Source organism: Ceratotherium simum, chromosome 11, assembly GCF_057802395.1.
Source record: "Ceratotherium simum simum isolate JZ-2026a chromosome 11, ASM5780239v1, whole genome shotgun sequence".
Classification (NCBI taxonomy): Eukaryota; Metazoa; Chordata; class Mammalia; order Perissodactyla; family Rhinocerotidae; genus Ceratotherium; species Ceratotherium simum.
In genome coordinates this window covers 32,765,251-32,790,126 of record NC_141910.1, presented here as the reverse complement: position 1 = coordinate 32,790,126, position 24,876 = coordinate 32,765,251, and the positions used below count along the sequence as shown (strand labels likewise).

The following is a 24,876-nucleotide window of genomic DNA, read 5'->3' as shown; positions in this document are numbered from 1 at the left end:
AATGAGACTGACTTTGAAAGATGTCAGATCTGCAGGGTAATATCGTCTTTATCAAGTGCATACTCACATGCAATTAAAATTATAGTATTGAAAAACAGAAGCCATATACAGAGTCAACACTTGGAAAAATAGTCATTGATGATTTCTTTTAAAGTTTTAATCTACTTTACTTAAATAATGGAACAGAAATGTTCAGCAACTAAGCAATTATATCGTCCATGAAAGAATCACAAATAATATGCTGAAACTTGCTACTGATCAACTTTGTATTACCATGAATTGTTCTTTAATTCAGACATCAAGTCTTACTAACTTTAATGGTTGTCTGTAATCTTACATGGGGACTCTTTTTTTAAGAAACTCCTCAATCTGTAGAAATGTACATTATCTTTGCAAAATGGCTGTATTTCAAAATATTGCAGAAAATATGCTAAATGCTTTCTTCTGACATGCAGATATTAGTGAATTGTTTATGCAAGAATCGTTAATACTATGATTATATAAGTTGATGGAACATCAACTTCCCTTTCACAATTCTTTGCTCTACCTAGTTCTTTTTGCACTTTTATCCTTTAGAGATTTGGTTGGGAGCACAGCAACTAATGCAATTAAGTTCTTGAAAGATAAAAAGGTTAAAATATGTTTTTTTTTGTTTTTTGTGAGGAAGATCAGCCCTGAGCTAACATCCATGCCAATCCTCCTCTTTTTGCTGAGGAAGACTGGCCCTGGGCTAACATCCATGCCCATCTTCCTCCACTTTATGTGGGAGGCCACCACAGCATGGCCTGATGAGCAGTGTGTCTGTGCACGCCCAGGATCCGAACCCGGGCCGCCAGCAGCGGAGCACACGCACTTAACCGCTACGCCACAGGGCCGGCCCCTAAAATACGTTTTAGTTTGTTGGATTACATAGGAAAAAATGTATAACTTTCTCAAAATTCCTTGATAGAGATAATTCTAGAAAACTCTCAATAAATATTACAGTTTTATTTACCAGACACAGAATATTACAAATATACTTACCAGTGATCACGTCGGAGTGCTGTATGCTTTCATTTCCACTGGCCAATGGCTTATTTTTTTAATTTAAATGTATGCCTGTTACTTATAGTCAGTATTTTATTCTATGTCCTTTTTATAAATCAAATCATTTGAAACTAAACCAATGGGCTTGGCATGATGTAATGCTAAACATTTCCAACAGAAAAGAAATCATTTTGATCAAGAAAAAAATGGAGAAAGAATCATGCACTGTGTTCTGAAACTGCAAAGAAATACTTACTCATTTAAAATAAAAGATGCAGGATTGGATCATTTTTCCATACAGAACACCACAATAAATATTCTAAGGTTCCTATGGGATGCTGAAATACATCAAGGGTGGGAGTTAAGGTTGAAGGAGTTCCATATGTTTGGGGCTGCTGGGATTGAGAGAGTGTGTGTTCTGTATGAAAAGTGATACACAATCCAGAAATCAACAAATGCTCAGAAAGAAGTTCAACTTACCGTCTAAATTCAAGATGTACTCTATTAATACTAAGAAATAAAAGGCAAATGAGAGTTGGAAAATAAAGTAGAAAGCACCCACCTTCCACATTGTTGTCTTCTGAAAGCACATGACAAGGAGGGAGAGAAAAGGAAAAACATTCATTAAGCAGCATGCAGACTAGACCTTGCCTTTGCATGTCTTCCTCATGCAAGGCACCAAACACATCATGCAAGTGCTCCATCGCTACCATTCAAAGGGCAAAACAAAAACCACGGGAAGCAGGTGCCCTCCCACTGGCAGCATTTAAAGAGCGTGAGACGAAATTTCAGTAATACTGCCACGTCCTGAGCAAGAAGTTTTGAAAAGTCTCGCACTGCCCTGTGTAAGGCAAACATTATTCTTACATGTGGCTGGCATGGTTTTTCCAGACAATTATTTTTAAAGCTCCCCCCCGCCCACCAATTCTAAAAAATTCTAGTTCTAAATTCTGATCTGGACTTGGACGAAAGAAAGTCCATTGCAAACAGCCATGAAATGTCACTTAAAGACATTCCAGTTCCATTTACCATCATGGCCTTTAAGTATTTCTAATACTTCAACTTCTTTCCTTAAAGAAACACACTACAAATTTACACAACTAAACTCTACAATTTATTTGGTTTATTTCTAGTGCGTTCATATTTTATTGCAAATAATGATAGCTGATTATAATTTTTTAAAACACTAACTTGAAAAAAGGTTAAGTAAAAAAGTAATCACCGCAAGCAAAGTTCATTTGGGAATTGTCCATTAGACAAAGTTTATCATGATTTGTTCACTTAGTACTTCTGTTTAGGGTGTGAATATGAATGCAGTTAAGATAATAACAATATTTGGTGAACTTTCTCTTATATTTTCATACACCTATATAATATTTACACATTTTCATATATTTATTTAAGTATATTTCCATATGTGTACATATATATGTGTATATACAAACACACACATATACAAGCAGATTTTGTATGTATTTCCTACACATAATTAATGTAAGTGTATGGGATTTAAATTATTACTAGTACTGACTAGACAATTCAAGGACTACTTGATTCCCAGGGTTTGGTATCCATGTAAGAAAAGGAAGGGAAAGTTGTTTTACGGGCCTAGAGTGAGAGCAAAGGTTTCAGTACTTATCAAAATTTTTTCAATAGTAAAGTATATCCATGTTGACATTTCTAGTCTCATTCTTATGTTTCGTTTAATTAGCTGTACTTTTTAAAGTGGTCATTTGATCAAAAGCGTTTATAAAGAATAAAACAACAGCAAGTGCAGAAACTTGAGAGAAAAACAACTATAAATGCACCATTTCATAAGGTTCAACAAATAACTTTGTTAATGGTTAAAGTTACTAATAAATTAAAAATCATCGATTTTGTTTAAAATATATTAACTGGAAAAAGAAATATCCAGACAGACACAGTTACTGATGTGGTCTTAACATATAATAGAAAAATAGCTAGTGGGTAAATGCAGACAATAACATCTATACAAAATACTTGGTTTGCCAGAGTTCATTTTAAAAGAAATAACAAAAAATGATTGAAATATTTAATATGTAATATTCATTTCCTGTGTGGTTTTGGTTCTAATCTACCAAACAAGGAATTAGACTGAATTTGTTACTTTTCAATGGCAACTCTGACATGATATGATCACGGATATTAAAGTTTTGTTTTACTGCTTTATATTGGAAATCACAGAAAAATATAGATTATTTTTATTTTAATGTTTAGGATACACTTTGGTTTTATAATAACTGTCCTTTGAAATTCCATTTCCCATTTAAGATGTTTATTTTTGAAATAAGATTATTTAACACGTTGAGGAAAACAACAAAATCAGGTAATTTAGAGGAGAGGCAAGTGCCAAAAGGTCAACCAAGTACTACAGCACTATTTAATTTCTGTAAGCAAAAAACTGGCAAATTTGGTTGTGAGAAGTATAGTCCCAGAAAGGGGTTTTAATAAAGTCCTGGTTGAAAGTTAAAAGAAAGATGAAAAACCAACCCACAAAGTAAAACAGGCCCAGACTTGACACCAACTTTATAAACATGCTAAGTAGGATTGTGGAAAGGAAGTTGTGCTAATAAAATCAAGGTCATTTTCTAGTCCCCTGAAAGTGACTCATTTCACTATGGTGCCATTGATCCCACTCTGCTATCCAGCATTTTTCCGAGTTCATATTCATAAAGAGAACCAGCTTAACTAATGGGACTCTTTGTATGCAAATCTAAGTCACGTCCAATGTGTAAACAAATCCTGACTTGATCAAGTTCAGAAAAATGGTCTGTCTCAGAAGATTTAGATTAAAAAAAGAAAAAAAATCAAAGTACTAGAGTAAAAGGAAGGGTAATATATTAACTCCTATATGAAAAAAAAAAAAAAAGAAAACTGGCTTGGAACAGACTTTCCTTGAGTTTTGAGGTATTTTCAGATTCAATCATAGGATAAAAAACTTCTCTTTCCTTGTTTCATTCTATTCCAACACTTTGGTATCCAATTGTTGCCTTTAGTTGATTTAAAACTTGTTAAGCTACATTATTTCAGAATTTGAACATAGTTGTAACTAGTGGTAGCTCTAGTGTTTACAATCACTCTCCAGGTATTTTTCCTTTTCTCCTTCCTTTCTACTTGGTTTTTGAACCAAACATTGAATGTCGAGTTAGAAAAGAATAGTTTTTCTCATCACATCAACTTTTGCTTTCTCGGTGTAGAGTCTTATGCAATTAAATACTCTTCATCTAGCCTTACCTGTGGACATTGCCAAGTTAGGGAAAAGCTCTTGGTTTGCAGAAAACTCTGGCTTCTTAATTCTGCTGACCTAATTCTGCCCTGTTTATGAAGTGAGTCTCTGAGTAATCAACTTTACTATGATCACCATGCCACCTATAAAGATTACACTCTTGTTTTCTTTTGATTGTGAAAATAACGAATACAAAACCATGAAAAGATATCTTAAATTTTATTTTTCTTTTAGATAAGACATGCTTCCCTCACAATGATGGGAATTAGGCACCAGAATCAGTCATGTTATGAATGATGGTTGTGCGCTGTCCTGAAGGGAAGGTGCAGACTGTTCAACTGTATGTTTTTAAATTACTTAAAAAGAGCATCTCCTCAAAAAATTTTCCTTTGGCCCCCAGCTTATAAGAATGCAAGGACAGTAACTTTAATTTTGTCATTAGTGTTCTTTGCACATAATCTTAATTACATAATTCTGGGAAAAGAGAAATGAGTAAGAAAACAAATGTGCTTGTTCCAATATAAAGAAAATCAGAAATTTAATCATGACTAATGGATAAAGTTTGGAATAAAATATTATAAATAACTCCTTTTTGTATAATCAGTGTTTAAGCTTGGCAATATGGAAAGCTTCATTTAAATGCACAAGCAATAGTCAACTTATGTGCTATATTTTACATTGGAAGTTGGCCAAAAGAAGTCTCCTGTCACTACTTGGGCATTCCCTCTCTTCCTTGGTTTCCTTCCTTCTCTGCTAGTTGCCTGTGACAGGCTCCCTTCATTTTCTTTGGCTCCCCCTCTCTTCCATCAAAATTGCCACTACCGAAGGTGGCTTCCCACCCACATCCATGTCCTTCCAGGCGGAGAACATAGTAGCAAAACCGGTGGGGTACTAGCCAGCAGAAGGAGGAATAACGAATACGAGTCTATTTCCTTCTTACATACATGAGCTTGCTTGCTTCTATCCTCGCCTTTCTAGCCCCTTGTATTACGTTTCAAGATTTTACCCCTCATTTGGGGGATTAAATGCCAGTATAGTAGAGTCTGGTTCCCATGGTGGCACAGGATGTAGCTTTGTTTTATTTTATTTTTCTTCTGGTGTCAGCAGTGAAAGCCTTTAGAAAACCTCAATAGTCTGGGAATGCTTCAAGGACTGGGAAATGGAGAAAATCATTGAGACTGTGGATTTGTGCAGCAGTCAGCTGGAGGAAGAGAAACGCCGGCCAGAACGGAGAGGAGGTTCAAACAGAAAAGGAGGCATAAAGGTCCATTATGGAGGCTTCAGGAAGGAAAGAAACAGCCTGGGCAGGGATCTGGCTAGTTTCAAAAATACTTTTTAACAGGTGGCCTCAGCACTTGTTTTAAATCCACCTAAATGACATTCTCACCCAGCCTGCTAGAATCTGGTCCTAGGGCATGAGGGGGGCCAACTAGAGTAGCTAATGTGTTTCTCTCTCTTCTCTGTTCAGGAGTGAAAGAAAGTGTATCTTTAAAACAACTTGCAGCAGCAGAGATGTTTCCTGGCACCACACTTGGAACTCTAAAAAGGTTTTCCCCAGGAACATTACGGGCAATGTCCCACTATATTCTTGGTACAATACTGTGATTCAAGTATATTATAGAATTAACAAGTCCTTTGTGAACTGGTCTGAGAAGTTTACCTTGCCTTACAGTATTATTCTCATGGAAAAATGTGATATGAAGTTTCAATTTATTTAGTCTAAGAACTTTTGGAAGTATACTTCCATAAGTTTCACAAGCCTGTGTTTGTTTCACACAGGTGCCAAATTTGTTACAAAGAAGTTTGCAGTATTTAATTCAAAATGCTACAGGAAGGAAGGAAAGAAGGGAGGGGGGGAAGGGGGGGAGGAAGAGAAGAAAGAAGGGTGGACACCTAATTATATGGCAGAGTCTTCTGGTGTTTAAGCTGTTCAATGGACCTGATGGAATTTAATAGTTATTAGCCAACATATTAAAATATACATTGAATGGCTCACACAAACTATATTAAATACAATTTCAAATTTTCTTTTCATGAGGGACTATTACAAAGATTCCACTTTGCTTTTATAGCCTCAATTCTACCCTACATCTAAACTTTGAGAGTTAACATTTTTATATTCATTTCAATACTTGGAACATTGCATTTAACAGCGACCATAAAAATTGTGACAAGCACAGTCTATAGCGTGTGTGCTCACATCACTCATTGTTTTATTGCTTACTGAGAAATGAACACTTCAAGATATGGAATTGACAGATAACACTGAGCAGGGTGCTTACCGTGTACTCTCCCACCCAAGCTCAATCACCACTACACAACTGTCCAAAGAAAGCTGGTTCAAGTTATTAGTGCTTCCCTTCTAAGACTCTGAAGTCATCATATTGTAGAAAGTAGAGCAGGAAAGCTCTTGGTTTGGAATAGGGAGAACAGACTTAAACATATCCCTACCTACCTACCCAACCTATCATTCCTAGCAGTTATGTGCATATGCCAATATCAGATATGACTTTCCTTGTAAACAAATGAACAGGAGACATCCTCTGGCCTGTGTGTTACTAGTAGAGACTACTCCACAATGTGTCCTAGGTTCTCCAACATTAAGATGGAGAGTGGGTGAGCTTCCACTGAAGGACATCGATGGCCCTGCATTTGAGAGAACTGTCTATCATCTGCTAGCTGTATACAATTTTCTCACAAATCATTTTAATTCAGAGATTTTTTCAAATAAACTTTCAAATACTTCTGACTATACTCATCTATACTTAGGTTCTCAGATCAGTCCAAAACAAATCTATGTAATTTTTCTGAGAAAAGCAAACATATTTTATGGATTAAATTAAGGAGACATGGCACTAAATAGGAATAAGTAAACCATATTGTAAAAAGAATCGTAAATTAAGTGCTTAACAAATTAGATTTGTATATACTGAATGGAAATAAATGGTTCATATTTCATAAAATTGACCTACATATATTCTTATATTTTTTAAAATATAAAATTTTATTGCAAAATAAGAACTATTTCATGTTATCTTTAATTCAATAGGACCTCTGCACATGTAACAAATAATCTGGAAGAAAAAATGGAGTAAATATTAAAAGGATCTTTCAGTTTTTCAGACTTTTAGTTTTTCATTTTCTTTAGTGTTAAGATATTTACATTTTATAATTTATGGCTAACTTAATTTAAAAATTTTACAGAAGTCACTGAAAACTATTTTAAAGGGAATGGACTGGTTTTGTTGTTACTGTTGTTAAATAAATTAGATAGTACATTAAAATTTTCCAGGAGTCTCTCAGGGTTGACTAAAATGTCACCTAAACCAAATCAAATATCTAGCAATCTTTTCAAGTATAGGACATTTCAACAGGAAAAAGTGATGAAGAATTCTCTTGCTTTTCCAAAGACTAAAACCATTTAGTCCAATAGCATCTGAGGTCAAACCACCTGAAATTATTGTTTTCAGATAAAAATTGGTCAAATATCAATAATTTATTTGGTTCTATCTAATATTTTCAAATTGGTGGTTTTCCTAGAAACTGTGCTATTCTCTGCTTCCTAAATATAAGTTAGTAACATCAAGTTAAAGCAAAACTTGATTGCATTCTTTAGAATCAACCAATGGAAAGGGGAAAGCAACCAGAGTGAAAGTAATTTTTTTTTTTTTTTGGTGAGGAAGATTAGCCCTGAGCTAACATCTGTTGCCAATCCTCCTCTTTTTGCTGAGGAAGATAGGCCCATCTTCCTCTACTTTATTTGTGGAATGCCTGCCACAGCATGGCCCCATGAAAGTAATTTGTATAAAATATTTTATAAAAGGTTACAAAGATGTCAAGTAACTTGTTCCAGATCTTCAAGAGAAATAAGAATGAGGGGCCAGTTGGGTGGCGTAGCAGTTAAGTTCGCACACTCCACTTTCAGTGGCCCGGGATTCACTGGTTCAGATCCTGGGCTCGGACCTACACACTGCTCATCAAGCCATGCTGAGGCGGCGTCCCACATAGAAGAGCTACAACTCTACAACTGTGATATACAACTATATTCTGGGCTTTGGGGAGAAAAAAGAAAAAGAGGAAGATTGGCAAGAGATGTTAGCGCAGGGCCAATCTTCCACAAAAAAACAAAAAAAGAAATAAGAATGAAAAATAATATACTAATACTCGGGTAGTCATACCACTTTAAATGTACTCAAACATTATCTTATATAATCTTTATATTATCTCATCAGTTAACTTGCTATGATTGGGTGACTTGCCCAAGATACCCAAATAAAAAGTAGAAGAGTGTATGGAAAGTATGTTTTAAGGCTCCTTGTCTAGGTTTCTACAGATTTTAAAGATCGTTTTAAAAAAAATTAACGTGAAGAATTTGTACAATATAGGGTAATGCTGGAGTGTCTACTAAGGCTGGGTTATGTTCCTGGAAATATTATCAATACGCATTTATTAGCATCCCTTTTTTTAAAAGATAATAGAAAAAAAAGTAAGACTGTACTTATGGTTTCACTGATCCTGTTGCAAAAAGGCAGGAAAAAATTAGGGAAGATCTTTCTTTCTAAATTGCATATACGTGTCGATTTTATAAAGTCAAGAAAAAGTTAATACTGTTGAATTTCTTTTAGTAAATAAAAAAATGTCCCAACACTCTTCTTCTCTGACTATTAGAATAAATTATTTTCCGGGGTAGGGGAACACACTTTTATAAAACATTTGCTCTACTTTAATGGCAAAAAAGCAGGCCCAGGTGAGTAAACGTGTTTACCCATGGGCATTCTAACCACTAGAAATAAAAAGGAGAATTATTCCATAAATTTCTTGCTGTCTTTAAAATGTAAAGGAAAATGTTCATTTCATTCACAGTGCATAAAATTTTGCTTCCCTTTTAAAGTATCTGAAACAAAAAGACACTTTTATTCCAAGTCAAATATTTTGGAAGGTTAGCAACATAATATGAATTTGTCACATAAAGTATATTTGCGCTTTTATTTTAGTTATACAATGGAAGTCTGCTAAAAATATTACTTTTATTCCTTTTACATACATGTTGTAGAGTAAATCTCCCGGGAAATGAGCAGCAAGTTCTAATCTTTTAAAATTTGAATCCATAAACAAGTAGGAAGAAAAACTAAGTACACCGTCCAAACTCCTATATTCTTTATAAAATAAAAGTTTTATATTACAGGCTAGGAAGAAAATAGTTTGTTCATAGGTACAACCAATTATCTACCTTTGAAGACTTCATATATGCAGTTGTTTGGGCTATTGCTTAGTACTTAATTAGGTCCATATGAATGCAAGCCTATGTTGAACAGGGAGCCGTTAGTTTGAATAAGGTATCCTTCATCTGTTGCTTTACTGACCCATAAAATCAAATCACCACAAACAACATGCCTTTAAGATAGCCTCATAATTCCCCATCTTATCTTTTCCTGAAATTGTCATTCACTGCTTAAGAAAACATGCTTAAATATAAACAGAATTCCTTTTTTAGAATCTTGTAAAAGCATTTTGGAATGTTAATTCCATCATTCAAAACAGTTCATTTTATTTTTAAAAATGGAGTAATATGAATATGATATAACTATTTCTTGACATTTGTGTAAACTGCTTTCTGTTTTCTGGAAAGTCTGCATCCTTTTGACCCTAACAACTGCCAAGCTGAAGATTTAATTTTCAAAATAACCTCATCAAGTTATAATTCATTATATGTTGCTTTAAAATGTGCGGCAGTACAGTGATATCGTAATGACTTCAATTCATAAACTCCTTCCTAAACATCAATACAAGCACGCGTGCCAACTCTCTGACACATATATGTACACATATATAAACTTACTTTGTATTTCTTTCATTAACAAATTAAAACTTTGATATTTTTCTCTAAATTTTTTTTTTGTTCTACAAAAGTTAACATGGCTAGAATAAGAAAACTATCCGCAATAAATATTTTGATAATATCATCAATAATAACCCAACTACTACTTTACTCCACTGGAACTATATTTATTTACTGATAACAAGCATTAAATAAACTATAACATTCTCTCTTTATCTTTCTATCTCTTATTTATTTAATTTTATTTGTTTCTCCATAATAAAAGAGAAGCATTTTCTAACTATACTGTCCAATACGGTAGCCACCAGAAATGTGCGGCTAATTACATTTCGATTAAAATTAATTACAATTAAATATAATTAAAAATTTAGTTCTTTAGTTGCACTAGCCACATTCCACATTCTCAATAGCTACATGTGGCCACCGCCTACCAGATAAGACACCACAGATTATGAACATTTCCCTCATTGCAGAAAATTCTATTGAGCTGCATTGTTAAGAGTTTTAAACAAGCTGTCTCTTCTCTGGCAATATCTTTCAATATAAATGTGTTAATATAGTATACACATTCTTTGTTATTTTTGTTTATGAAATGAAATAATTAAAATTCATAATTTAAGAAATCTTTTTTATTTTTTATTTTTTTGTGAGGAAGATCAGCCCTGAGCTAACATCCGATGCCAATCCTCCTCGTTTTTTGCTGAGGAAGGTTGGCCCTGGGCTAACATCCGTGCCCATCTTCCTCTACTTTATATGGGATGCCGCCACAGCGTGGCTTGACAAGCGGTGGGTCGGTCCTCGCCCAGCATCTGAACCCGCGAACCTCGGGCCCCCAAAGCGGAGTGCACGCACTTAACTGCTTGCACCACTGGGCCAGCCCCAAAATTCATAATATTTTTTAAATAAAACATAAATTTAGATTAGATACGGTTACTGCATTTGTGCACTGCAGAGAACTGTGTAATATTTCCATTTTGACTTTAAAATAAAAACAACAATTGAGAAATAACCCTGATAAAAATTTTGCTGTCTTCATTTTAAAATGTCTCTGAATAATTCAAGCTCTGGACAATTGTAACTCTTTTTGTCATAAGTCGTTTCCCTTAAACCTCACAGATAATGAGAAAATGCTGAACATGTTTTGAATTTTAAGTAAATTAAATAAGCCACCTAATACCTTCTTACTCTTAATTTCCCCCCACTTTTCTCAGTATTCTCCATTATGCCATTTAATATTATTTGTCAGAGAGTTTACCTGTAAGCCTATCATAATGTTTTTGTTTTTTTACATAACAGTTTAATAATAACAGTGGTTTTTAAATTAGTAAAAAGTACCCTCCATCCCACAATCTCATACAATGAATTTTCTTACATTATAATAAGTAAAAGACTTGCCTTCCTATAAAATAGGCCTGTTCTTGAGTAATATAATATAGGAAAATAAACCAAATCGGCAAATAAAAGCATCAACATTTCTGCAACACTGAAATACAGCAGAGACAAGGAAGTGTAAAAGGATAAAGAAGCAGTTCAAATCTCTAGTTAACTCCAAAAAAACATTAAGATCCTGCTAAGGGGCTATTACAGGATAATAAATACACCATTGAGTTAGCAAATAAAAACTATGAGTAGGAAGAATAGAACAACAACCCTGAATATGGAAGCATTAATTGTGGAATAGTAAAAGAAAAAAAAAGGTGGCAAAAGTATCTAGGAGATGAAATGATGGACTAAAAAGTTTCACATAAAGAATAAATAAGATGTACAATAAAAATTTAGAGTAGACCTGTCAAGTCTATTTTCAGTATTTAAAGAATGTAGACCTGCCCCTAAAATTAAACATTGTTCACTTTATTACAGAAAAGTGCATGACTGTTTCATGACTGTTAGTGACATCAAATCTCCATTTTTACATAGTAATTGAAAGGAGTCAATGTAAGAGTAGAAACAAAATGTATTTATAGCCTCAATACCTTAATGAATAACATTTAATCCAGATATCCCGATGAGCTGTTGTCTGGTAAGTAAATTAAGTATTGAGAAAGACAGATGACAAAGGGTACTGAGGTCATCTGATATCTTAGTCCAGCCCCTGGCACTAGAATAGCTTGAAAGGTTATACAACATAATTAGATATTTATCTTATTTCCAGAGAAGAAAATATATGTTGCAAAACCAGAGTCAGCATCCTGACTCAGGACTTGCTATGGACTGAATGTTTGTGTCTCCCCAAAATTCATATGTTGAAACCCTATTCCCCAATACAATGGAATTTTGAGGTGGGGCCCTTGGGAGGTAATTAAGATTAGACGAGGTAATTAGAATGGTGGCCTCATGAATGGGATTAGTGCCCTTATAAGAGTCATGAGAGGGGGTGACCCAGTGGCGTAGTGGTTAAATTCATGTGCTCCGCTTTGGCGCAGTCTGGGGTTTGCAAGTTCAGATCCCAGGCGTGTACCTACACACCGCTTAATAAGCCATGCTGTGGCAGGAGTTCCACATATAAAGTAGAGGAAGTTGGGCATGGATGTTGGCCCAGGGCCAATATTCTTCAGCAAAGAGAGGGGGATTGGCAACAGATGTTATCTCAGTGCTAATCTTCCTCACCAAAAAAAAAAAAAAAAAAAGTCATAAAAGAGCTTTGTTTCCCCTCTCTGCTCTCCACCATATGAAGTTACAAGAAGTCAGCAGTCTTCAACCTGGAAGAGGGCTCTCACTAGAACTCGACCAGGCTGGCACTTTGATCTCGAACTTCCAGCCTCCAGAACTGTGAGAAATAAATTTCTGTCTTTATAAGCCACCCAGTCTATGGTACTTTGTTATAGCAACCTGAACTAAGACAGTACTATTTTAGATCTTGTATTACTAGGGAAAACTTATCTGTACATAAAATAATAAATATGACACAAAAACTTAACAGACTTCTGATATTATTACAATAACTGAGAAAAAATTGTTGTGCAATATGTGAAATGGCTAATACCTAATAGCAAATGTAGCTTGTGGCAGAGTACCTGGTAGCTTAGGAAATGTGTACCTTATAGCCATTTAAAGTAAATTATGTTCAAAATGTGCAGTGTTACTCAACCCATGTAATACTCAACCCATGGGGAAAACACAATGGAAAAAGAGTCGAAAGCCACTATTTTCTGAAATACTGAATAGATGCCTTCATTTTTTTTTTTTAATCACTATGGTTCTCTTAGAGTAGTATAGAAAATATTCTGGGTGGAGTTTGAGAGAGTAGACTTAGTAATTTTAAATGGGACTATTAATATAAAATAATTAAATCAATCACTTTAAAGTTTGTAAATATGTATGAAAATACACAGAGTGAGAAGAAAAATGATTTGAACGAATTGTCAGGGTCAACAAATACACTGAATCTCTAAGAAACTAGAAAAACTTGGAGAATCTAGGCATTTCCTGACAATATGCAACATTTTAATGCTTCATCTCTTTCTCCCTGAAGAAGAAATTGGACAGGACAATGAACCTGAAGTTAGGATCCTTCCAGGCTCTGCCACCACAAATCAGTTTTAGGAATCTAGATACAGTTTTTAAACATTTCATTTCTCCCATTTGCTAAATGTTTAACTTGTTCCATAGAGCGGCTGTGGTTCATAGCAGTGAAAAAATGTAAAACCACGTATTCAATAATGACAGATTGTGAAGCATTTTATATATAGATAATACTTTTAATTATGTTAGCCATGACATTATAATAATTAATGCTTCCTTATACAAACTGTAGGTTCCTTAAGAGCAGTGTCTTTTCTATTCCTCTTCTTCTGCTCAGCTTCTAGAATAGTGTGCACACATAGGAGTTGCTTAATAAACATGAGTTTTAATGAGTAATTAATTTCCTATCTTAATTTCCTGCCTAGCTTCTACGAAACTAGCAATGTGGGATGAGGATGAGTAAGTTTATTTTCAAAGGCAGGGTTTACTTGCCACAATAAGCCACCTTTAGTTATTATATTCTCACATCAGAAGTAAAGAACTTTAAGAACTGGAAACATCTTTATTTGGGAAAAGTAAATCAAAAGGATTTTAGTATTAGTGTCTATTAAAATATCATTCTGAAGCAGTTCAAGATTCATTAATTGGGCATTTCCAAACTGTTTCCTCCATGGATTGTTGTTTCTTAAGTAGATCTGACAGTGATGATGATGATGAAGAAGAAGATGAAGAAGAAGATGGTGATGCAGCAGAATACAACGATCACCTAAATTCACAAAACCCACTGTGTAATCTTATTTAATTACAATGATGTGGCCAAGATCACTAAAGAAAAAAGTAACTATTAAAATCCAATGAGGTGCAAATAATATCTGTTTTCTTCACCTCTTTATACACAGTTCTTAGCACAGTGCTTGGCACATAGTAAACACTCAATAAATATGAGAGAATAAATGAAGAATGAATGATTAAATGGTAGAAATCAGGTCTTCTTGTCCCCAAATTCTATCTTCTTTCCTCTATATTATGGAGGGTTAGCAAATTTCCAATTAATCACATGTACCATAAAGGCTTATCAGCATATTTGTAGAAAGCAAATTATTGTAAGTTAAAAGAAAAAAATTGGAATGCAGATAACCCCACTAAAATAATGGCTTCCTAATATGGAGCTTCTTTTTAAAAAGTCATCTTCTGTAAAATACTAGCATTGTTTTCTGAATGAAATCTAATGTTTCATGATATTTTTATAGTAAGATATCAATAAAAACAAATATTTTTAGTAAATTAAATTTTAATGAAATTATAAGAATCAAATTTATTTTTCATAATTTTAATAAATTTTATTTATTAATTATAATGAGATATGTCAAGCACACATATTTATATTTGTATTGGATGTGAATCTTTAACACGACTAGACAGTGACATTTTAAAATGATCTGAAATAAATTTTAGTTTTCTATGAATTTTGTCCTGATAAACTTTAAAAGTCAGACAGATATTTAAAATGGCATTCTCTGCATTTTGGTCCCAACAATCAATCTCATGTTTCACTTAAATTGGTCATCATGGTACCTGATGTGTAGTCAAGTGCTCCATCCAATTAAAATCATTCAAAGCAACTTTATCAATTATGTATATGAGTAATATAGAATTTAAAGTTTTCTTTAGTCATTTCTAAATACTATCTTTAGGGATGCTAATCAGGTAAATGTGATAAACGACTCTGGTTCCAATGGGATGTATGTTGATTAGAATACTTTTCATACTGTAGTAACTCAGACAGTAGAAATAACATTGCATAGAATCACACAGTAGTCAATTTAATTTTTAAGTGACTTACCTATGAAGGCATTACTATACAAGGCCTAACTTTAAATACAACACACTATAAAACGTAATTATTTCCTATTTGTTGTTTAATTCTATTTATGGCTCCTGAAATTCTGACTAAATTTATCTTTTTACAAACAATGAACTTACGGTGCAATAGTATTTACAAATTTAGAGTTTTAGAATTTTAAAACTGAAATGAATATTATCTTGTTTAACAAATTAAAACATCAAATCAAAGGCCCACTTTTATAACATGTGATAAATACTTGCTTAATTGGCCTCTGGGTCACAACTCTGAATACCGCTCCAAAATAAATGCTATCATTTAACAAGCAAATAACAACCAAAGTTTGAAAAGCAGACTTCAGTTAACAAACCAGACCAAAGCTGAATACTCCTTAAGTAAGGGTAATAACCCAACTTGGCTAAAATTCTTGTTTTCTTTTCACGTGAATTTTAAATAAGAAAACAGAATTCTAATTTTCTTGCTAACAGATTCTTATATTGAAAAGTTTGAAAAAATGCTCAAAAATAATCAATAAACTAATTCCCCCTCCCAAAAAAAGGGCTTCTGAAACCACATATATCAGAATTTGAAAGTAGAACATTTAAAATTCGTCTACATCAAATAGAGATGGAGTTCACATATAATTTTACGTTCATTTTACAGATGAAAAAAGTGAGGCCCAGAGTGGTTAGGCTACTAACACATAAGCACCATTAGCAACCAGACATACTATCTAAGAACATTTCTATGCTTCTTTCTAGACCAGTGCTGTCCAACAGAACCTTCTGTAATGATGGAAATGTTCTATAAAACCTGGAACTGGATTATGACCCTTACCAAGACTAACTTCCTCCATGTGGCTTTTCCCATCAAGAATCACGTCCTAGGAAATATCCCACAGGCCTTGTAAAGATCGGAATGAGACGCAGTCACCTCAATAAAAATTTCTGGCTGTGAGGCTGTGAGGACTTCTGTGCAACTTTGGGAAAACACAAGCAGGCTCATGATCTAGCCCAGATCGGTCTTCCACATAAAGGTAAAGAAAAATGCAATATGAAATAACTCTCAGAAAATCATATATGCTGCAGAGACACTAAGAATATGTTAGAACTTGGTAAAGAAAAGGAAATAATTTCTTGTAGGAAATAATTTCTTTCTAATTCTTCCAAGAACTCCAAGGACAATTACTTAAGCAGCAAGTTTTATTTGTGGAACACCTGGGCATTTGATTTCTAGCAAATGATGGAAAGGATTGCAGAGGAGAAATTAAGAACCACCTTGTATCTCTGATAAAATCAAACTTGGCTTCAGCACTCAAAATATGCAGAGCTTGGTTGTTTTTGTTTAGATAAAATTAAAAAGGAACTTGCAGATCTTACCTCAGAATTGATTTTTCACATGGCTAAAACAGTAAGCAGGATAATTTACTGCTATAAAACTGGGGATGTGCATTTAACTTGCCAATTGTTATGCACAACTAAAAGCACATCTTGGAAAGAAAACTGGGCAGAGGTGATCCATTTTAGGCACTGGTTATAGAAATCATGGAAAATGGGCCATAGCCTTGTGGCTGAGGCAGCAAGGCATGGTGGAAAGAACCCACAGCTAGGCCCCGCGATCAGGAGCCCCAATTGGGCCCCACCACGAACTACTTTCTAATGTGACACCAGGAAGGTCATTTCATACCCTAAGCCTCAATTTCCTCATATTTAAAATAGAAATAATGAAACATACCTCACAGGATTACTGTAAGAATAAGTTAGTAAGAGTCATATAAAATGTATAGCATGTAGCTGATATATAATAGATACCCAATTCCTTTCCTACTTCTATTTAATCCTTCTGTATGAGCAAATAGGGAAAAAATATTTAAATTAAACCTAACTTCAATCTCAACACATTTAACGACAATTTTTTTTATCCTATACTTCCAGCTTGCAAAAGGAAATTGTATATAAAGTAACAGCAAGAATTTGAATGCCAACTGATTTCCAAAATGGTGCGGTATAATTAGGAAATTCATGAGTCAAACGCCTGTTTATGCCTGCAATGTAAAGGCTAATCATTTGTTTGTTTTCTATAAGAAGGACTTGATTAAAGTCTCTAGCAGCAATAATTAAATAACTCTGTGCTTGAAGGACGCAGGCTCAGCTAGCACTGCGGTGTACTAAAACCCATAATTAACGCATAGGGATGTGTGCAAATTAACAAATGAGCGTCATTTACACTAACAGTAAAAATGTAGGTTTCTTTTTGGGGGAATTACTCCTGTGTTTTCTGTTAAACATTACATATTATAAACACAGTGCAATATAAACAGCATTCTAACATCTACATACAGTCTCTAGTTCAGGCCATGATCCCGATGAAGAGTTAGCAAACTTTTCTATAAAGGGCCAGGTAGTTAATATTTTAGGATTTGCAGGCCGTATGGTCTCTGCTGTTAACTACCCAACTCTGTCACTGCAGTGTGAAAGCAGTCACAAACAACACATAAATAAATGTGTACAGCTGTGTTCCAATAAAACTGTATTAAGGCATTGGGCCAGACTTAGCCCAATGGTCTATATGACTATAGGTCATAGTTTGCCTAACCCTGAGCCAGAATTTGCTGACCTCTGACCTAGATCCTAATTTTCAGGTAGTACAATGTGCAGTACCATCTTAGAAAATCATTATTTATACAACAGCTAAGGACAATGGAGTATAAACCTGATGTGAAAACTTGACAAGTTTCTGAACTTTTCTAAGTTATTCTGCCTCCTCAAATATAAATTAGAAAACCCAAGACAAATTGAATTTACCACAAGTTTGTTTAAAAATCAAGTGAAAGCACTTTAAAAAAAATACTGTATACTTACTTGTGAAGTATTATTATTGTTGTTATTATTATTATTAATTGCTGCTCTTTTCAGCTCTATGTTTTAAGACCCCTGGAAGTCACATCTACTCTGGGATAACCTCAGAGGGATGCAAACTGAATAAAGCTCACTCAGAGCTGATCTAGTAATTCTAGAATTTGGGAAATACCAGGTCGGCTTAGGAGCCTATGGGATCATGATCTTAAGGCAACACTTCCTAAAGTCAGCTCCAAGGTACACTAATCATGAGAGAGGTTTTTCAGCAAGTCCTTGACCAGTATGTCTGGAAAAAGTGCATATGATGTTACAAATATGAGTATATTATTATACTATGAGCATTAGCACTAAAGAGATATTTGTCAAGGAGTTCATGACAAATAAGTTTGGAAGACTTATACCCCTCTTTCAGAGATTCACAGTGCATAATTACAAATTGAAGATGCCGAGATGTCCTGCAATAAATAAACTGTATACCTTCGCCCAACGCAGTATTTCCCAAATTTATTTCTGTAGAAATTCTTTATTTTGTGGGTGAAGCCTATTAACATAGTTCCCCAGAACACACACTGGGAAAAGCTGTCATATAGATTATTTTGGACTACGACACTCCTTTACCCTGGACGTGGGGAACTCCTCCACTACTCTCACATTTGACAGTACGAGAGCAGGGACACTTATTTAGCTGTTTACTTACATTCCATCGGTGTGTGATTATATTGGGATTTTTACTTATACCATCATGTGGAAAACAACCAAATTTGTAAGATGATTCAAACAGTATGAAAATTACACTCACCTCAATATACTTTAAAAAGGGAAATGTAAAATAAATTTCAAATACCAAATATCTTTGATTTGAACTGTGAAAAATAACAAACATATCCACTGGAGATAGTATCAAGTGACAGAGACTTAAAAAACTTTGTGCTGAAAGCACTAAAATCCAAATAATTCTTGCTTTCGCTGAATGTTGCCTAAACTGTCCAGCAGGAAAGAAGGTTGAAAAAGAATTGCCTAGCTCATCAGTTTCCTATACATGGCTTCCGACTTATAGGATTTCTTCTGGTGGCTTTTTCACACAGTATTTAATCAAAATTAAGAATGGCAGTCCCATTCTTCTGGCAAACGCTTACTGGGCCGTGATTATCTGAGTTATGGTAGGTCTTTAATTTCCCATTGTTTCTTTCTTTTGCAACCAAAAAATTTCTTCTGCAATAAAGACACACATTTGTCTAACATTAATTGGGATAAGTTGGAGCTGACTTCTGGAATTAAACATATAAATTAACCAAAAGCAACTTACATCTAAAGAAAATAAACAAAATATTCTGTTTCTAGCATCTAGCACAGTCCCTAACATATAGCAGGCATTCAATAAATATTTGGTGAATGAGTAAATGAAGAGATGAATCAAAGACACTTGTCTACTTTAGCTCAAATATACAACGACTATTATTTATAAATCATTTTTATTGATTTATAAGAAAAATATTTTCTTAAACTGAATATCCAATAATTCAAAAGAACTGAAACAAGCAAAATGATAATCTGTTATTATACTCATTTCAACATCATATCCACTGTTTGTCCATGCATAGTAATGGAGAACTAAGATACTTTATGCTAGACAAGCTAATAAACCCATCCATGACACACAGGAACCAGGCAGAATAAACTTTTTATTACAGTGCTTAGATTAAACTTTGGAGTCTATCTTTAGTATTTTGAAGGATTAAAAACCATCAATACAAATTGAACATCAGAAAATTCCCTTACAGAGCAATAGAACAATTCTCCATCAAATACTTAGGAAAAAGTACATATCCAAATAGAGCCTTTTATATAAAAGCTATGATAATTTCCCCTCATTTCTAGTGAAATCTATATGTATATTATCTACTTAGCGTACTTCCTAAGTTATTTTTTTCATATTTGTGAAGAGAAAAAAATAACAAAAAAACTTTGCTTTTCATCACTGAGTATCAATCTGATAGTCTGTGTAATCTGCAAAGTACTGGTTTCATTTATTCAGACAGAAAACACGGTTCCAACCATATTCCTTTGCCATTTATGAAATATTCACTTATCTCAAAATGAGGTAAAAATCTTTTCCATGTAATGCTGGCAAATTATCCATTTCATTTTTAAATATATTAATATTTCAAAATATATTTCACAGAACATGCTTACAATGCATATGGTGCCGATACCACATTTTCCTTCAGTGAAAAAATAAAGGCTTTTGTCTCTAAGTGTACTTTAAAAGATTTCCTGAGGTAATTTTTGTTTTCTTTTATATGACTATTATCTATTATGGAAGGATTAATGGACGCTTCCATGGCAATTTAAAGAGATTAAAAATTTCAGAAAACCAAACTTGATATTATTTCCAAATATTTATATGCACTAATTAGTGCTGATACCTATATACCTTTTATAAGTGAAATAGCCAGATGACAAATTAAACCCTTAAAACACACTTCGACCAAATTGTGCAAAGTACACAACTACAACAGAGAGTATTAAAAAATATAATAAGTGCTCTTTCTTCAATTGAGGGGATAAAACCCAATAGATGACTAATAATTTTGCACAACTGTAGTAAATGTAATGTCAGGAAATAAAATAATGAGAATGAATTTTTCAAATATTGATGAGCAGGTTAATATTTTCCATATTGTGTTTGCTTCTTTGAGGTTCACTGGTTGCTCTGCACTTACTGAAATCCATCTCATTGGTTTAGAACTCACTTTCATTAAGAAGAATTCTGATGACTGAGGGAGCACCTGATACATATTGTCTCCCAGGCTTTTAATGTAATAATAAGAATTAACAGCTCTTTTTGAACCTCAGAGCAGCCATACGATAGACAACTCTCTCTTTCAGGCAGTCACTAATTAAGCCCAGTTACTTTTAGTCTGTTCTTCATAGTCAAGACACCAAACCGAATTATAGAAGATTTGGAGCTCTATTTTTATAAGAACTAGTAGATAATTTACAATAAGGAACAATGAAAAAGACACACTTCCCCCAAAAGCGTTCCCAGAACACCACGTATTTATTGAATAGGTGTTTCCATGAATCTACCAAATTTACATCTGCTGTTGGGGTACATATACCAAGGAAACTTGCTGCAGAGACTGACAACCAGCTAGCAAAGAAAAAATGCTGGTTCTGTTCTATACACCTAAGGGAATAAATCAGCCCAGCATTTGTTAATTAGCCCAGCATTTGTTAATAAGCAGATTTGCGCCCAGGACTGTGCTAGCAGGAACTGAGGAAGAGAAACCTATAAACACTTGACTATTATCACTATGCTATCCAATTTATTAAAATTATATAAATACATTTTATTACACATTCTCATTTCCAAAATAATACATGGGGCTCAAAAGAAAAGGGAAAAAATTCACTATCTGAACACACCATTCTGAGTTGAAATAGGGACTTAGTTAAACAGGATAGGGCAGGCCCGGTGGCTTAGCGGTTAAGTGCGCGCGCTCCGCTGCTGGCGGCCCGGGTTCGGATCCCGGGCGTGCACTGACGCACCGCTTCTCCTGCCATGCTGAGGCCGCGTCCCACATACAGCAACTAGAAGGATGTGCAGCTATGACATACAACTATCTATTGGGGCTTTGGGGGGAAAAAATAAATAAATAAAATCTTTAAACAGGATAAAAGTGTATTTGGTTTTAAATGTGTCTAATTTAGTCACTTACCTTTCATTTCAATTCTGACGTTTCCCAGGGTCAGAAAATGACATCAAGAAATAGATTTGGCTCAACAGTTTACATATACTTATACTGAAACACATCCTTTAAATAATCATTATTAATATAGTTCCACCTGAAAAAATCAAACTGGAGAACATGAGGGATCGAGAAGGCCACAGTTCTGATTTGGTAATTCCACTTTGTCTCCCGAATGAAAAAGTCATTCTCACTCTCCTTCTTCCTGCTGAAACCCAGACCTCCTGCAATGTTTTCCAATGGGAACACCTTTCTGAGCACGATACATGATGTGGTTTCATTCCTACTCAGGCCTTCACTCTCCTATGAGCTTCTCATTGTTTCTGCAGGGAAAGAATCTTCTGATATCTTGGAAAAAATTGGGAGCGCAAAATAAAAACTTCCCTGGAGAGCTTTTACTTGCACAGCCAGCACTTGCCCTGCACTAACGTTTGCTAACCTTGCATTTCACAAGTCAGATATTCCCACAGATGAGTGGTTCCAGAGTCACAGACAGGCTTTTCTTGATATCATTTATGTATGTCTCACCTATTTCTCTTCAAAGTGTGTATGTACAAGGAAGATTCTGGGAAAACTACAATTCAGTTGAAGTTTAAACCATCCTCTGGGTATCTTGCTACCTTATACAAATGTGAGGGTAGAGATTAATTAAACAAGAATGTGCACGCAAGGGCTAGTTACTTATGTGTTAAGCAGAATAACAATATTGGAACCACTTCCTGGCCCAACGTTTAGAGTAACATACAAATGCTCCCAACACTTTTCCACTCATAGTTTCTTTTCCCAAGGTGGCGGGAGAAAGTGGCTGGATTTATCTTTCTTTTTTGAAATCTATGAATCTTCTAAAACGTGTCAAAATGTTAGCTTCATAAATACTTCAAATAGGAAAGCTACACAGAAGGGAAAATGGAAATAGATGGGCCTTAAGACGGCAACAAAAAATTAAAAGATAAATATTTATAAACATGAGTAATTAGACACCTTGTTCTCATCAGTTTCTCAGAATATGTATGTGATGATTCAGGCTGTCTTTCATTGGGGAAATAAGTTAACTCAGTGAAACTGAGTTAAATTATGAGTTTTTTCTCTTCAAGAATGAATACAGCAAATACTAACAACAAATTGAAGACTGCGCGCTATATATCTACAGCAGGGTTCCCTCACCTTTGTTGCTATTGACATTTTGGGCTGTATAATTCTTTCTTGTAGGGAACTGTCCTATGCATTTTAGAATGTTAAGTAACATCCCTGGCCTCTAGCCAGTAAATGCCAGTAGCAACCTCCCTACCGCCCACCCAAATCACCCCTAATTAAGAATAGATCTATAGTAAGCTGAAAGGCAAAGACTTTTTGGTAACAATAAGCATTATCATCAACTATGTGCTTGGGTTTAAGCTAACAATTTTATACAGAGAATATCTTGCTTAATAATCACAGATAAAATAACTTTAGTTCTAATTATCATTTCCATTTTCTAGATAAAAAATCTGAATATCTCCAAGATATTAAATAACCTGATAGTTCTGGTCTATAATAGGTGGTTAGCAAAATTATGTAACGGCTTTGGAAAGCCAATAGAACTGAACATTTCCTTCACAGATACATGGTAGAGGTGGGAAATTTAACCTGGATGCCTTAGTTCTGACCTAAGTCAAAAAAATATGAAGTAAAGCTTGAAGTCCCTATATGTCAGTAGCAGTAGATTGGGAGTTAATTTATCAGATTTTATTAAATCGCTCAATGACAGCAGCTTGAGATAAAGGTTGAGAAAGGCTAGGCTCAAAGCCCAGGATATTTCCTGGGAGATGCGCCTTGAAGACAAGACAACTGCTGAAAAGGGATAGGATGAAAGAGTGACTGAAGGCAGCTAGTGGCAGTGGCAGATCTGATTGAGGGGAGAAATTTGTACCTCAAATGAAGGCAAGAGAGTAACAAATTAAATTTTGCCTAGCTCCTTATTTCTCTATAGCTATGGTTCTCAAAGGGGACAGTACTCCCCCAGAGGTACAAATCTTTTAAATTTGCAATCCCATGTACATAAGTAGATTCCACAAAGATGAGGGGGCTGTGCTGGCATTTAGTGGGTAGGGGTCAGAGAAACTAGATGTCCTACAAGGCAAAGGACATTCAGTGTGCTCCATGCAGCTTTCAAATGCCCTACCAGGTAGTCATCCAGATGAATAACCTGTTTATAATTATCTGAGCCTAGAACCTAATTTTAAGCAAATGAACACCAAGTATTTTTCGCACACTTTTATAGTTCATTGCTTTTTTTCAGAATGTAACCACTATGTAAACCTGGAGGAGCATAAAACTTATTTGGTTTGGAAATTTACCAAGAGTTGTTCATTTAAAAAAAAAAAAAAATAAGTCACCAACTGCAACACCTCTCATAGTATGAGTCACCAATATAACACACATCCATTATTGTGCAAATGTAGCTTCATATTCATGCAGCTTCTACATTTAGGTATAAGCAGATGACTACCTCTTATGACTTCTATTATTCACATGCCTGAACATTTGCATACTGAGATACACAGAATTTTATAAAATAGCTTTCCTCATATTTCTCCTTTATATTAATATGGAATTATATTGATTTTTAAAATTATGTATTATATATATATAATATATATATGTCATCTATCTTATCTTACTAGATTATCTTATTTATAAATTTCAATTTAGGATAGTAAAACAGGGCCTACATAAATATGTAGTGTAAGACAAATGTATTGAAACAGACCTTGGTACAAGTTCTATCTTTTCTCACACATGCAAATACTACAACAAAATGATAAACCTAATAAACACCCACTGTTTGTAGCAACAGACCAAATAATTTA

The 24,876-nt window shown here is 34.4% G+C and overlaps 1 protein-coding gene across 11 annotated transcripts in view; it reads right to left on the bottom strand.

Annotated features, from left to right (window-relative positions):
* Positions 1 to 24,876, bottom strand: part of NRXN1 (neurexin 1) — a 1,078,564-nt gene that overhangs the window by 969,280 nt on the left and 84,408 nt on the right. For 7 of the 11 annotated variants that reach the window (XM_087436779.1, XM_087436780.1, XM_087436781.1 and 4 more), the window contains one exon: positions 1,589 to 1,606. The exons of the other annotated variants lie outside the window; for them this stretch is intronic. In XM_087436779.1, the coding sequence (XP_087292905.1) occupies positions 1,589 to 1,606 (18 nt within the window). The remainder of the gene's footprint in view (positions 1 to 1,588; positions 1,607 to 24,876) is intronic. 11 annotated transcript variants of the gene reach the window in all.